Source organism: Calypte anna, chromosome 3, assembly GCF_003957555.1.
Source record: "Calypte anna isolate BGI_N300 chromosome 3, bCalAnn1_v1.p, whole genome shotgun sequence".
In the NCBI taxonomy this organism is placed as follows: Eukaryota; Metazoa; Chordata; class Aves; order Apodiformes; family Trochilidae; genus Calypte; species Calypte anna.
In genome coordinates, this window is record NC_044246.1 from 57,933,936 (window position 1) to 57,948,608 (window position 14,673).

The 14,673-nt window shown below is 36.9% G+C and overlaps 1 protein-coding gene across 1 annotated transcript in view; it reads right to left on the reverse strand.

Moving 5' to 3' along the window:
• The window catches only part of PEX7 (peroxisomal biogenesis factor 7), a 43,300-nt gene extending 28,627 nt beyond the window's left edge, over positions 1–14,673 (reverse strand). The window contains exons 1-5 of the mRNA XM_030447721.1: positions 14,472–14,673; positions 13,687–13,744; positions 12,098–12,248; positions 7,745–7,822; positions 7,351–7,459 (exon numbers count right to left, since the gene is read on the reverse strand). Of these exons, the coding sequence (XP_030303581.1) occupies positions 7,351–7,459; positions 7,745–7,822; positions 12,098–12,248; positions 13,687–13,744; positions 14,472–14,604 (529 nt within the window). The 5' untranslated portion in view covers positions 14,605–14,673. The remainder of the gene's footprint in view (positions 1–7,350; positions 7,460–7,744; positions 7,823–12,097; positions 12,249–13,686; positions 13,745–14,471) is intronic.

The following is a 14,673-nucleotide window of genomic DNA, read 5'->3' on the forward strand; positions in this document are numbered from 1 at the left end:
CTTAGGACTATGGTACTACACAGACCATGGGAAGCTTTGCTTTGGGGGTTGCTTGGCTTTTCTTCAGATTCCATGACTGCGAGAGATCCTGTGTGAAAATTTCCGACCTGTAAGGTGGGAACAACACAGGATTTCTCACATTTTTCAATTCCCTCACCTCTTTTAATACTGTCACGAGCAAGACTGCTGTTCAGTATTTGTATAGCACTCCTGACAAGGACACCCTGCAGTCAGCTGCAGCCCCAAACATCACTTCAGAGCTTACAAAAACAGGCCAACATATGGAGAGGAAGAAACATGATCAGCAGGGTTTTGGCAAAAAGAAGGAAGTCTGCCCATCCACCCACCATTAGTCTTGCTAATCCATTTGCCTGCACAGGACAGATTTCAGCTTGAGTCTTAAGACTTTTAGAGATATTATAATGGGCTTCTTAAAAAGCTTTTATTTCAATTTAATCAGATAACACAGATTTGAAGGGGAAAAACGTATTTCACTACAGACAGGATCATTCTTCCCAAGCAAATATATAAATCCAGGTGAACTAGAATTAACTGCTACAGAGATGGGCAGCAGTTAGCATTATGAGGGCCAAAAACATTTGGAAAAGTTACTCAGCCAATAACAATTTTGATACGAAAAAGACAATTACCCCAATTATTTCTTTTTTAGTAGAAAGTGCTGATGCATGAGAAAAAGAGTTCTTTTCCTTTTTTTTTTTTTTTTAAACTTCTTTGACAATGCTAAACTTGGCTGTTATTGATTCTGGCTGGCAACATTTGTAAAATGTTTGTAATTCAGTAGCATAAGAGGCAAGTGAACCTCTCTGTGAATAGAACAGAATGAATTAAAGCCAAAAGCAAATCCAATTTTTCCATTTAAGCTGCAAATGGAAGAATCAGATCAATAAAATAAAATAAAAGATATGTAATCCTGGTACATTACACATTTTAATGAACTTCTTTTTTAACCTGAAACATCTTTCCATGACCTCACCACGTATATATTTTTTTACATTTTTCCATGATTCCTTGAAATCTGCATTACAAAGGATAAATTTATACCACATGGTAAAGCAGATGTAGAATAATAATAACAGAAAGTACAAGCAAGGCACACCTAATACAATCATATTCATGAACAGCCACTTCCAGTTGGCATCCCAAAGTAAGCAACCACAAAAGTGGCCAATACTTCCACCACAAAATATTTCTATTCTGGTAAGAAGCAATTTCCTTCTGGCAACAGATTTTTGCTACTCTGTTAGATAATTGTGATTCCAGATTTCTTTGTGTACTTGCTTGCTTTCATTTTAATGAATATTTGTGAAATCTTGGATGAATCTATAGAACTACACAATATATACTCATCTATTCAAAATTTTTGAAAGCGATTCTAATCTACAAGCACATCATCCCCATACATGGGATAAAGACTCCTAATGTGGATGACAAAGTATGACAGTGAAAAGATACATTTTGTTTCAGATCTAAATTTCATGTTGGTTTTATACTGGTTTTTTATTCACAGATGTATTTTACCCAAATCCATATATCATAATCTCCCAAGTCCTGTAACAACAGGTAGGGAAGTAATCATTGCAAGACAGTGTAGAGGTACATCAGTAACTATAAAAAATAGCTAGATATTTGGGAGATTAAAAGAAAGAACAAGAAATATTAAATGTTATGCGAAGGCAAAAGGAATCCAACCAGAACAGATAAAATGGTTTCAAGGACCAAAGTACTGTTAAAGTTTTACTTAAAAACAGACCTTATTTTTTTAAGTTCTCAAGCAAAAATTCAGGTCTTCCTACATTCTTCTATCACCAAAAGAAAAAAAAACAACAAAGAAATAATACATCCTTAATTTACTTCAGGAAACAAAACCAGTGTAAAAGACACAAGTATTCATATATATGGTGTAACATCAATGAAAAATCAATTAAAGTAAGTACTTCTATAGTGCCAATGAACAATTACAAGTTAATTGCTAACTTAGTATTTTAAAATACTAAATCAGATTAAATTATTTAGCAGGAATCTACTAGAAAATCTGCAGAAGAATAAAGAATAGAACACAAATTTAATCTCTCACAAAACCCAACCTTTTTAGGTATGTTAAAATTATTATATTGCCCATCTTCCATCATAAATGGAAGCATAGATAGTATTAGTTTAGTATAGCATAAGCAAATCTAGAACAGGAATAATAAAGCACATGAGATTCCACACACAGAGACTGAAATAGTGACAGAAACAGCAGCTTTATTTAAAGTATGCAGCAGGACTCTACTGAATGCAGGGAATTTATTAACCTATAGCACAACCTAGATACAAAGTAATGATGGCTACCAATGGAAACATGCTCTCCAGATGATATTTTTTCAGTCTGATAACAAATACTGTAAATCTAAATAACAAAAGAGCTATAAGTTACTTCAGATAAGACCTCAGTGAACATTTATTTCATTGTTTTCCAAGGTAATGAAACACAAATTGTGGAATATTTTTTTTTTTCCAAAATTGACCAAACTTATGATTTATTATTATACAATTCTTCACCAAATGGTAATATTAACTCTTATCCAAATGATCCAAAATATTAATTCACTGCAAAAAATTGCTACTGCAGAAGATTATTTCCTTCAGCTTTTTAGGTACATGGACAAACCCAAATGCCTTTGGATTTATTTGTCTGCAAGTCCCCGTCACCACCAGCTCCTTGCTTTGCCTTTGCCCTGTGCTTCTTCTGAAGCAGGAATGTAAGCTGAAGAACTGCAAGCTTAAGTAAAACACCCAACAACCTTAAATTTGGACCAGGAACTTAAAAGAGATCTCTTTGTTGAAGAGCTGCGCTCAAGGCTTTTCCTTTCCACCTAATTCAGTAACCATCCTCTTAGTAGATGTATACCTTTCCCAGTTGAGTATTTCATGCAAAATTAGTTCCATTTATTTTTCTTTCACAATTTGGATCCCAAAGACAGAAAGCTGTGTTTGCCTACATGTCAACCTGATTTATGAAACTACATCTTGGCAGCCCCTTACCTACACACATTTAATTCTAAGACACCAGTAGGTAAGAAGACAAACGTTTTAAAAGGCAACCCACCGTGTCAGGGATGGCAATAAAGCAGAATATGAGACAAAAAAAGGTTTTTGAATTTTGACCTGAAAGTCTGGCACTGAATGCTAGAGCTTACAAAAAGTGTAGGCAGTATTTTCAAGTTGATTTGTAAATATCACAGACATAGTTCTCCCAACCTTTTGTCAACATAATAAAAATTTCTCAGAAATGATCACACCTCCTAGGGATACAATAAGATTTTTTGCCCTAAACTCTTAGTCTGAAAAATAAGTCTTTGAGCAAATAATACAATTAACTAACCTAAATACTGACAAATACAGACATTTTCTTGAAGATTTGAAAAACGCATTCTTCCGTTATTTGTTTAAGATTTTAGGAAAACCATGTATCAGCCCTCACCAGTATGCTTCAGAAGTGTAATAATGATTTAATAATGCAGTATTAAAACTAATGCCCCAGTAGCTGAGATAAAAATCAAGTAGTAATTTTAAATCTGGGCTTTGTCAAATCCAAAACATTCATATTTTCAATTGTCAGTGTCACATCTGTATTGAAGAATACTACAGTTATGTAAATAAAATAATACTCATGAATTACTTCCTACTGTTAAATTTAAAGGGTAATAAAACCAATTGATACTATGAAGGATTGAAGGATTCCTTCTTTATAAACCACAGGACTGAGGCTGTTGCTCTGGAGAAACATTTAGTAGACCTGATTTATGCTTGACTATATAGTAACATGCATTTGGCACTTTCTTGATGTGCTTCTCATCAATTTGCTCTCTGGTTTAAAGGAAAAAAAAACAAACAAACAAAAAAAAAGGCCTCCCGGGCAAATGCCACATTAACTCATTGAACCCTTTCAGCCATCAAGATGCTGTTAAACATTTATGTCGCTTCTTTAATGACATTTTCCACATCACTGTTTTTTTTCAGTGCAAGGCAGACATTTACCAGTGTTCTGGTTTTGTACTGCACGTACACCTGAACATCCTGCTTATCAGCTCACAAATTGTTACTGACATCACAACAGCAGCTATTTAAATATACAGAATTAACACTCTACTCTGTCACTATTAACTCCCAAATAAAAAATAAAATAAATAGAAGCCCTTTTCTTGCTTTCTGAGAGTACAAGTGGCTGTACATGAAGACAAGACCACTGTAAAGTCACATATCCCTCTAAACGTTAAATCAAAGTGTATCTGATGCTGAATAAAAGCTGATTTAACTGAAGCATCAGACATATTTATCTTCTGTAATTCAATTGCATTTTGTTGTCCACTGCAGACAAACTTAGTTTTCCTGTGTGTATTCAGATTGGAGGACTAACAAAGCAAAATAACACTTAGTATCAAATGCATTTTCAACTGCTTTATACTGACAACTTAGGTTTCTCAGTTTCTTCACCCATATTCTTTCCTAGTCTCATAATACTTTGCAAAAAAGTCATATTCCAAAAGCAGGAATTTAACTTCATTAGCTTCAAGAAAAAGCTGTCTAGGCACATAATGGTCCTTGTGAGCACCTATTTTACTGTGGCTTCCAGTTGTGTTTGGTTTTCTGTTTTCAGTGGTCACAAACTAATTAGTTAAGCAAAAATTGAAGTTCTGTTAGCATCTATGTGGATTCAATTAAAGCCAGAAAAAAGGGCAGGCGTGAGGCATGCAAAAAATTCCTAAACCTCCTTCTCCCATTTATTTTCTTAAAAATAAAAAATAAACTTTAAAAGTGCAATACTTTACTTAGATGTTACTATGGTTAACAACATAGCTAACTTATTTTACTAACACATGCAAAATTGAATATGCTACAACGTGAAACAGTTCATTTCTGGTGTAAAGTGCTAAGACTAATATTCAAGACAACAAGAAGTTGCAAAAAAGGGAGAACAAAACTTAAGATCAACCCTTCAAGCAAGTCTATCAAAGAAGAGACATCTATAAACTTGAGAGAGTACTATCACATTGAGATTGCAGTTTTTCTTCTGCTCCAACTTTAGCTCAACAGAATATCAGTTATCAGTGAAATGAAGCTTTCTGTCCTATAATTTTCTACCATCCTTATAAAGTATGTGGATCATAAATTTTAAATGAGGAGGTCCAGCCCCCTGAGCAGTATCACTCAACTTTAATCACATATCTTGACTAATAAAGTAGAATGCCATTATTGCAGTAACCTCTCTGAACATAAAATGCCCAATATGCCTTTCTTAAAATAAGGAAATGGTATTTATACCCACAGTCATGAGTACTTCTACTACCCACAGTCCTACTTACCAAAGAGAAAACTCACAGTATGTGTTTTCTGTGGTCAAGTAATCTAATCAAACCACAGAAAAATTCCAATGTAAAGTAAAACCAAAAACAAAGAAACTTCTTCATCAGCATCATACCTTGATTTCTATGCAAGATCTTTGATTTGATGCTATTTCACCAGATAATTTATTTTGGAAGCCTTAAAAGAGTCTATGATAATTCTGACATTCTGAAGACTTCCTTTTCCTTTACCTAATGGTTTTACACCTACCATTACACTGTAAGAGTTTTATTTCAAACATGAGTAGTGCTAAAGAAGAAAAATATTGTGCCTTTTGTGCATGTTTTTTTTTCCCCTGTAAAAAAGACTATGGAGTTGTCAGTGAAAACTGACTGCCATTAATTTCAGGCTCCAGCAGTACACGTTAGTCCCTTTCAAGAGTTGAAGTAAAATTCACAAAAGAATAGGAACCCTTTTGTGGTTTTGTCAAAACTTCCAACAGCTGCAGCCACTGAGTCACTCTAAGAACAAATCAATTATGTGTTTCTGCACCAAATTTAAGTACCACAACATACCGCATCTAACAATTGACATTTCCCAAAATTGTTCAAGTGGCAATGTATTAGAAGAAAGTTTGGCTTCGTAGCCTAGAGAACAAGTTTTAAATAACCAGATGAATCAGTAAAGCCCTTTTGTTCATCTAGAATGTCAGAAATTCTGTATGAGTACCATGGAGGGGATGCTTCTGAACAGAACTTTGAAGAGATCAACATGTTCCCTAGAAAAAACCTAGGCACTGTTTTCTCTGCTTTGACCAAACAGGCTGGTATATGGTCATATATAGCTGCTTTTCAGTGTAACTGAATGTTCATACAATGTCCATACAGCATAAAGAGCCCAATCCTGTAAGCTTCTGCACATCCTATTAAACAGGTAACTCACAAAGTGTTACCTCAATGAATCTTCAAATAATTTGGAAATATCTATGCACCAGCACCTGGATTCCAAACACTACTACATTAAGACAAATACATGTAACTTGTTATTCATTCTAGAAAAACTCTGCAAGCTGAGTCAGATAGAACTATCCAGACTGAAGTTTTATGAGACAAGTGCACCTTTTCAGGAAAGTTCCCATGGAATAGGGAACACCAATATCTATCGCCACTGATTCTTTATCTCCAGTAATGAGAAAACATATTTATACTTTCTCACCCTCTTCTTATAAGAGCTAAAGAATGTTTATATAAGTCAGTACAGTACTGAAGTCCAACAGACTTGAAATCAGATAAATTTAAGCCACTGGATGTTAATCTAGCAATATTTGTATTATTGCCCCTCTATTTCCCAAGCAAACTCTGTGGCTCACAGAAGCCCTCACTCAATTTGCCAGCAGTTAGGCTGCAGTTCGATCCATAGCTCTCCACGTGCCTCTGAAGCAGGAGCAGTATTTGGAAAACACTCCCACCTCACCATACCATCTCTTTAAGTCTAGGTACACCCAACTCAATTATGATTGTATTTACCAGCAAGACTCAGAGCAGAACAGTAAAACTGATGATTACCTCTACCAAAGAAGGTGGCAGAGAGAAGGCGGCAGCAGAACTGTAAACAGTTCAAGAGGAACTGACTGTTCCTCACAAAGCTAATAGGCTACTTACACGAGGTAATTTGAACAAAAATGTAAAGCAGAACACAAAGTATATAACATGATTTAATGGTCAACAACAAGAGTGAGGTGAATGGAAGAGAGCTACATAAAATAACAGAAAAAACTGCCACAAGATCACTGAAGTGACTGCTAGAAAACTACTGATGCCTGCTTAAATGACCAAGAGGATGATTCACAGACCCTAAGAGAGCCTGCAAGTCCAGATGAAGCAACAGTTTACTTTTCCTCCTTTCATTTTCAGTCATGCCACACACTACCATCTGCTGGACAAAGTGCTGAACTAATCCAAGATTGGTCTTTTGCTGTGAGAATTTCTTTACCACCATGGTTACCTGAGGCAGATGCAAAACAACCTGGGATGTGTGGAGACCATATAGTGCTGTAAATGACCCCTTCGTGGCCTTTGAAAGTGCGTAATGACTTCCCCACAGCTGGATCCCACTGAATAAAGTAAAAAGAAAGCTGTTGAGGTATACATTCAATATGGAAGGAAAGGGTTTCATAAATAAATGAAATTTTTACACATTGTTTTACCGCATATCATGAAAAGCATTTGTATACTTAAGCTGGGATCAACTGAGGGATAAAGCAACATCTCAGTTAAAACAGAATTTAAGCCTCTGTAAAAATAAAGAGCAAAAATGAATCAGTGTTGTTTCTTAACACAAAGACCAATCAGATCCAAAACAAACCACGTTTTTCACCTTCAGCAGAAAACCAACATACCAGCTTGGCTGTTTGATCCCATGAACCAGACACCACTAGCTGCTCTCCTCTGGTTTGGCTCCAGTCAACACTATATGCCTATAAATGATATAATAGCCTAGTTTAGAAAGAGCATTAGAACACAAGTTTCAGAGTCTAGTTAGCCAAAGTTTTACACAATAGAATTAGATTTGCAGATAAAAAAATACACGACTGAAGGAACACAAAGCTGGCAACAATGCCATGTACCTGAAAACAAAAAAAATTAAATTTACCATCTCTGTCTGGCATTAAAGGCTCAGAGGAGTATCCAAAAAAGCAAAGATAGGCCAAAACGCAGGTTAAAAATGTTGTTACAAAATTCACACAGACTCACCATCACTATTAGTTTCTACCATGGTAAAAAAAGCCACAGTTCAGTCCAACTTATTATCTCTGATCCATTTTTATCCAAATATCTACAGTTTCTAATTGCTAGCAATATAAATGTTATCTTTCTTCAGAGCTGACTAAGGAGATGACTTTGCTATTTAGCTGACTAACTATGAAAGCTTTTTTACAAAGCTAATTCTCATATGAAATACATGCCATAAAATACTCCTGATATGTATCTTTTCCAGGTTCTGTGGCACTCTTTGTTTACATTCATATCCTCAAATAAAAAAAAATGATTAATCACGAGGGAAGCTGAGTTTCTAATCAGCTATTAGGAAATTGCTATTCACTTGGTAGCTGAAATAAGCTCCCTCTTCTCTGGCAGCTGATTCTAATATTGGCCCCTGCTTTGACAGAGGATACCCTAACTCTATCCTTTGTGGATATTTTTCAGCTCTGCTGCCTTAGTAAAAAGAAAATACTTCAAATCTGAAAGTCCTAAGAACAAGTACAATTTCCATCTTTACCTACTCAGTGGAACATACAGTCGATTCTGTCTAGTTTTACCTCCCATCAAATGGCTGATTAAGCTGCAGTGGGGCATGAACCACTTCAGTGCTAAGGTGGGTATATATTAGCTGGAATAATTTATTTTATTAATCTCCTGACCCACTGAGGCTTGTCTTGACATTGCACAGAAATGTGGCCACTACCTACTGCTAGTAGGTGGCGTTGCTCTGGACAGTCAGGGCACTGACCACAGAGGATTTGTATTCCAGGTGGGACAATCTTGTTATAAAATAGCACTGGATCTAATCTGCAAGTCAACAGACCAGATGCTGTCTTTGTCTTGGATAGATGGAATTGTGAATTAAATCGTAACAATCCTGTTTTTAAAGTGAAAAAGTTTGGGCTCATGTCACCAGGCATAAAAATCAGAGCATCTGGACTGGAAAAAAAAAAAAAAGCAAGTAAAAAAACCAGCAAAAGCTGAAGGCTGCTATGGGAAGTTTCCTGTGTGAGAAAGGAAATTGAGGAATCATTTAGCTACTACTTAGAATTTTCCCGGCTAAGAAATATTTGTCTATGCTAGATCCAGCTTAAACTGTTATTCGTCTATTTGCTTATTTCACCTTAAGTGTAAAGCAGCCACTGCCCACAGAATAGCAAAGTGCATTATCTGCAAATTTCCTTTTTTATTTCACAATGTCCTGCTTACTATCTACTGAAAGGCATATTGCTCTGGCACCATTTTGTGCTACCTCTCTTCCTGGAGGAGTTTAGAATCTAAATTAACAAGACACTCAGACAGTACTTGACTAAAGCCAAATAACAAGCTGAGGCAGTTATTTTGTTTGTTTTTGCAAACCATGTCTTTATGTCTTTTCTACTTTTTGTCACCTAAGTACTATTACTACAACTCATTAAAAAACCTTCACTTTCAACCTGACTTCTCCTATTAAAGTGGTAACGGAGGAAACAAATAATATCTGCTCATATTTTAAGAATGGAAGACATTATGGTCCTCCAAAGTGGCTCCCAAGCTCCTCACAGATTAGCCTCTCTCCTTCCCCCTGAATCTCTGTGATGATGTTTGATTCCTAAGCTGTTGCTGCTTGGAAATACCCCTAAATGCATCACTACACAACCCTTTCACACAACAGCCTTAAGGAGTCATCTCAGTTTGAATATTTGGCTCTCACATTCATGTCCAACATTTTCCAGAAAGAAATACACCTCTGAGAAACATGCACCTGTTTCACACAATCCCCCTAGCCCCACATATTTGGGATGTATCAGATCTATTGCACAGGTAAAGCAAAGTGCATACATGGCTTACAGCTCACTTGCAAGCTATCAGCAGACACATCTGCTGAACTGGTGTTGTGACACAGGTCTGAGACAGGCAGCAGGTATGGCTGGGACTGCACACGATCTGCAGCTGCATTGGAAGCAAAAAAAAAAAAAAAAAAAAAAAAAAAAAAAAAAAAAAAAGCTATTTGCCATATTAACAGGTCCAGCTAATAGGAAGAGAACTTAAAGATCCTGTGAAGAGCCAAGTATGGTTCACCTTCATTCTTCTTTCCTTTTCATGCTAGCACACAACATGAATTTAAAGACACTTAAATAGAAGCAGTGTTAAGCAACTGGGACAACCTTAGCTGGTAAACTTTCAGTGCTTGAAATTCAGTCATAAAATATATTAATATTACTTCATGCTTCCTAAATAGCAGCAGAAATGCTTCAGGGAAGATGAAAAATGATGAAAAACATGGATAAAAACATTTAAAAATTGTTCAAAATAAATGTTCGGGCTCACCTTCCAAAACAAATTTAATACAAGCATACTATTATCTCACATTCCAGTGAGACTTCATCAAAACCAAAGGAAATTAGGCTAATTTATTAATAAGATTCAGCAGTTAATGCTGGGATAAAACTTATTGTCCTTTGATAATAAAGACATGCTTTGAAATTAAAAATTCTTTTTGAGGAGGGATAATGATTTCATTTAGAAAACAAGAAAGAGATCTCTGTACAAGAAAGAGATCATGTATTAAAAATATTAAAAAATGAAGTGATAAAAATGGCATTAGAAATGTCAGACAGGGGTAAGAATTAGAAAGGTAATCAATCATTTTAAAGAGCATTGCCTGCCAGTGTTTGTTTACCACATAGTATTAAGTATATTTCCTCTGAGATCTGTCCTCTTAATGCATGTTTATAAAGAATCAATGCAAACCTTTTGTATCCCACCATAAACATGCAGCCCACGTGTCCTATACTTTCTTTCTAGCTCATGGTTGAATGCATCCACCTCCGTATGCTACCTGCTAAACTGAGACTTGGATGCAGAAATGTTTACGTCACAAACAACAGATGGTGTAGCAGAACCAAAACAGAATTCCAATGAGAAAATGACAGACACAGAAAAAAAAAATACATTTGGTATTATGCTTTGCCTACATCTTTCTGTTCCGACCACCAGTTTTTGAACACTGTCAAAAAATCCTGATCACAACAACAAACTCATGTCCCAGAATTCTTTATTTACATGGTACATGTATTAAGCCAAAAAGGAAAAATTACAAAGAAACAAGGTACAAAAGACAGCCACGTAACTGCAGTCACTCAGCTTTTAGCCTTGTGCTTCAAATCTTAAAAAAAGAGAGTTCCTTGTGAATACAAAACTGGATTCCCTTAATTTTTATTAAATACATATCCAATAGGTTATTTTATTGAGATTTATGTAATTTAGATAAAGTGTCTGTAATCCAGGCTGAAATTGATTGCACCTTAAGTTCAAAGATTTGGCAGAAGTGAGAGAATAGATGGAATGCAAGCATGGAAAAAAAGGTAGAAAAATAACTTGGGGAAAGCATCCTCTAAAACATACAAATACATTTATGAACATGAATTTAACATTTCTGACTACCCATATTGCACTGCATAAAGAAGCTGAGATTTTAAGAAAATCAAATGCAATGGTATCAAAATACCTGCTATCCCAATATTTGACTACTGTTACTCGCATAAGATCTCAGAGAGGCTAGGATGAAAAAGGACAAGCAGCTCTCAAGTACAACAGAAGTCCTAAGGACCTGAATAATATAGATCACTCTCTGCCCTCAAGGATAACACTGCTATATACATCAGCTGTCTGATTTAGACCTATCCAACGGAGCTCTCTAAAAATCACAGAAAAGTTGCAGTGTCTCATACAACCCAATGATTACTTAGCCTATAAGAAATAAGGGCTATTTATGAATATATTGGATTTATATAATTAATCAGTACCTACTGATATGAACATACATATGAATATGTAGGAGTAATTCACTTTGTATTCAAAATAATATTGAGTTATAAGTTTAAAACATGGACTCAAAGTTAAAAAATAGGCAACAAAACTCACTTTTGATTATAAGTCCACAAATAAATCTTTTAATAATTCAAACATTAGATCATCCATTAAATTTTTCAAGTTTCCTGGTTTACCTCCTGTGTGTGCTCTTTGTAGACTTGCAGTGGACCTTTGGTTTTAGCTGTATCCCAGATTTGCAGAGATCCATCTCCACTAGAAGTGATCAACACGTGTTCATTATTCTCACTCCAGGTCACATCAAACAGGCCATCATTCCAGTCAAAACTAAATCAGAACAATTAAGGTATTTGTCTGTGAGACAGCACGACATAAAAGTCCGGACTAGTTTCAGACAAAGACAGTATTTATTTCAATCATTCTCTCCAGGATTCTAAACAACATTTTTATATATTTGGGTTTCTAGAAAATCTCCTTTCAAGTAACTTACTTGTTAACAATGTTGACTTTTATAACTGTGTTCCAGAATAGGTTGTTTACATTAAAGCATAAATGAGCCCAGGATGCTCCTCACAGAGAATGAAATCTGATTTCATTCAGGCAAACAGTCACAAAGGTACTACTAGTCTCAGTCTGTCTGATCTATGACTTCAATGGTAGGTGAAGTTGCTACAAAGCTAGGAGCCCTTTTGTCTGCAACAGCCGTGGTAAACAAAGAAATAAAATTCTTTGTGTTGAGAGAGCTTTATCCAATTCACAACACCATTAGGAAGCTGAGTCACAATGAAAAAACAACAGAAATCAGTCATGAAGGTAAGATCTCTATACTCCCTTAAAAAGGGCTTTCAACATACCAACAATTCATCATATGGGATCAAATACCATGTATTAGTTGGTATGCAACAACTATCAATGACCGTGCTGTTATCTTATCGTAACTATGAATTTATTTACACTCTTTTAACTGAGGGTTCAGCTAAGCTCAGGTTTAACTTCATGGCATGATGCAGTAATGATGAGGGACAGGCACGCACACAGAACATTTTGGAAGAGAAAATTACATAGCTTATGGCTCAGGAACAAACAGGGCTTTCTACCACAAATAAATGAAGTCACCAGAAACAAAGAAATTAACAGTACTAAGACAGAATACTTAACACAACAGTGTTGAACAGCTTCAGAAAGTTTTGCTTCTATGTCAACCATCAATCTAAACAATTGCTGTTTCAAAACTTGCTTTAAAAAAAATGCCAGGTCAATGATGTTCAGTTATGAAATCCCCTCCTTCCTTACTCATCCTCCTCCCATTCATAACACAAATCAAACTCCTGTCAACCCCACAGAATACTGGATCTCCAAGTCAAGAGCTCCATGACTTCAGGCACCTTCCTGCATTTACATCGTAAGGACATAAATTTAAGTGGCAATGCACTGCCCTAAGAAACCTCAAACTTTTAATTTCAAGCTATGGGAGAGAGGCTGCTTTTAATTTGATTGTCATCTTCTATAAAACGATTTACACTGCAGAAAGGGTGCAATTCAGATTACTTCCTATAACAAAACCTGTGCGATGTAAATCTATCATTTGTATGCAAAACACAAATACATACATTTGTAAATACAAAGAGGTATTCAGTAGATACTGTAGCATGGATAGAATACTTTTCATGGCTAACAATAACCCAAAACATTTGGGTTGTGTCTTGTAGTCATAGTTACATAATAAGCTTTTCTCCGGCAAAAATAAAACATAAACGTTTTTTACCTCCTGAGCAGAACAATCCCAGCTTCATTTTGTTCCAGCACTGCTAGAGTCCCACAACCTAAACCATCAAAACAAAACATCGAAACTCATTCCCCCGCTCCAAAAGGAACTATTGTGTTTGCTCTGAGATAGCTACAATGTCATAATAAAGCGCACCTGAACTTTAAGAGGACAATCGATCAGTTACATAAAGAAACATCTTGTTGTGTCACGTTCTCCAAACACTAACTCTCTTACAACAGACTGCTTTTAGAGGTGTTTTTTCTGTTGCTTTTGTTTCACTTCAGTATACCTGTAGGTGAGGTTGGAAAATAGCTCGCCAACAAAAGCACAGAGGTGAGCTTCTGCCATGAGCCTCACCTGAGGCACATACCAGCATGGGGTTCCCTCTTATCTTTTCGATAAACAATTTTTTTTTTCTAATAGCACGAACACAGCTCACCAAAAACACAACAATTCAGTTTCGAGAAAACACACGTGGGTATTCCTCTCCCACGGAGACTGGGATGTTGCCGAGGCAATTTCCCACTTAGAAACTCCGTTTAAAAGCAGGCATTGAATGAGCAGCGCTCCCGATGGAAAAGGTCCCAACGCTCAGCTCCTCCTCAGCGGGACCCCGCTGGGGTGGCCAGGCCCTATCTGGGCACTGACTGAGGATGGAAGAGTCACAACAACTTCGAGGTTCCGAACCCTCGGACCTCCAGCCACCACCGAGCCCGCCTGCGGAGCCTCCACCGGGCACCCCGCCAATGCTTACCCCCACCCCGCCACCCCTCCGCCCGCACCTGCGATCCCGTAGTACTGCGCGGCGGCGCAGGCCACACGCCCGGGCCAGTAGGGCGAGAACTCCACCGCGTAGCCATGCAGCCCGGGCAGCCGGAGAGCAGCGGCAGCACCACCGGCTCCCGCTGTGCCCATAACCCCCGCCCGGGCCCAGGCCGAGGAGCGGAGGAGCCGCCGCGCCCCCACCGGGAGCGCTGCCCCGCC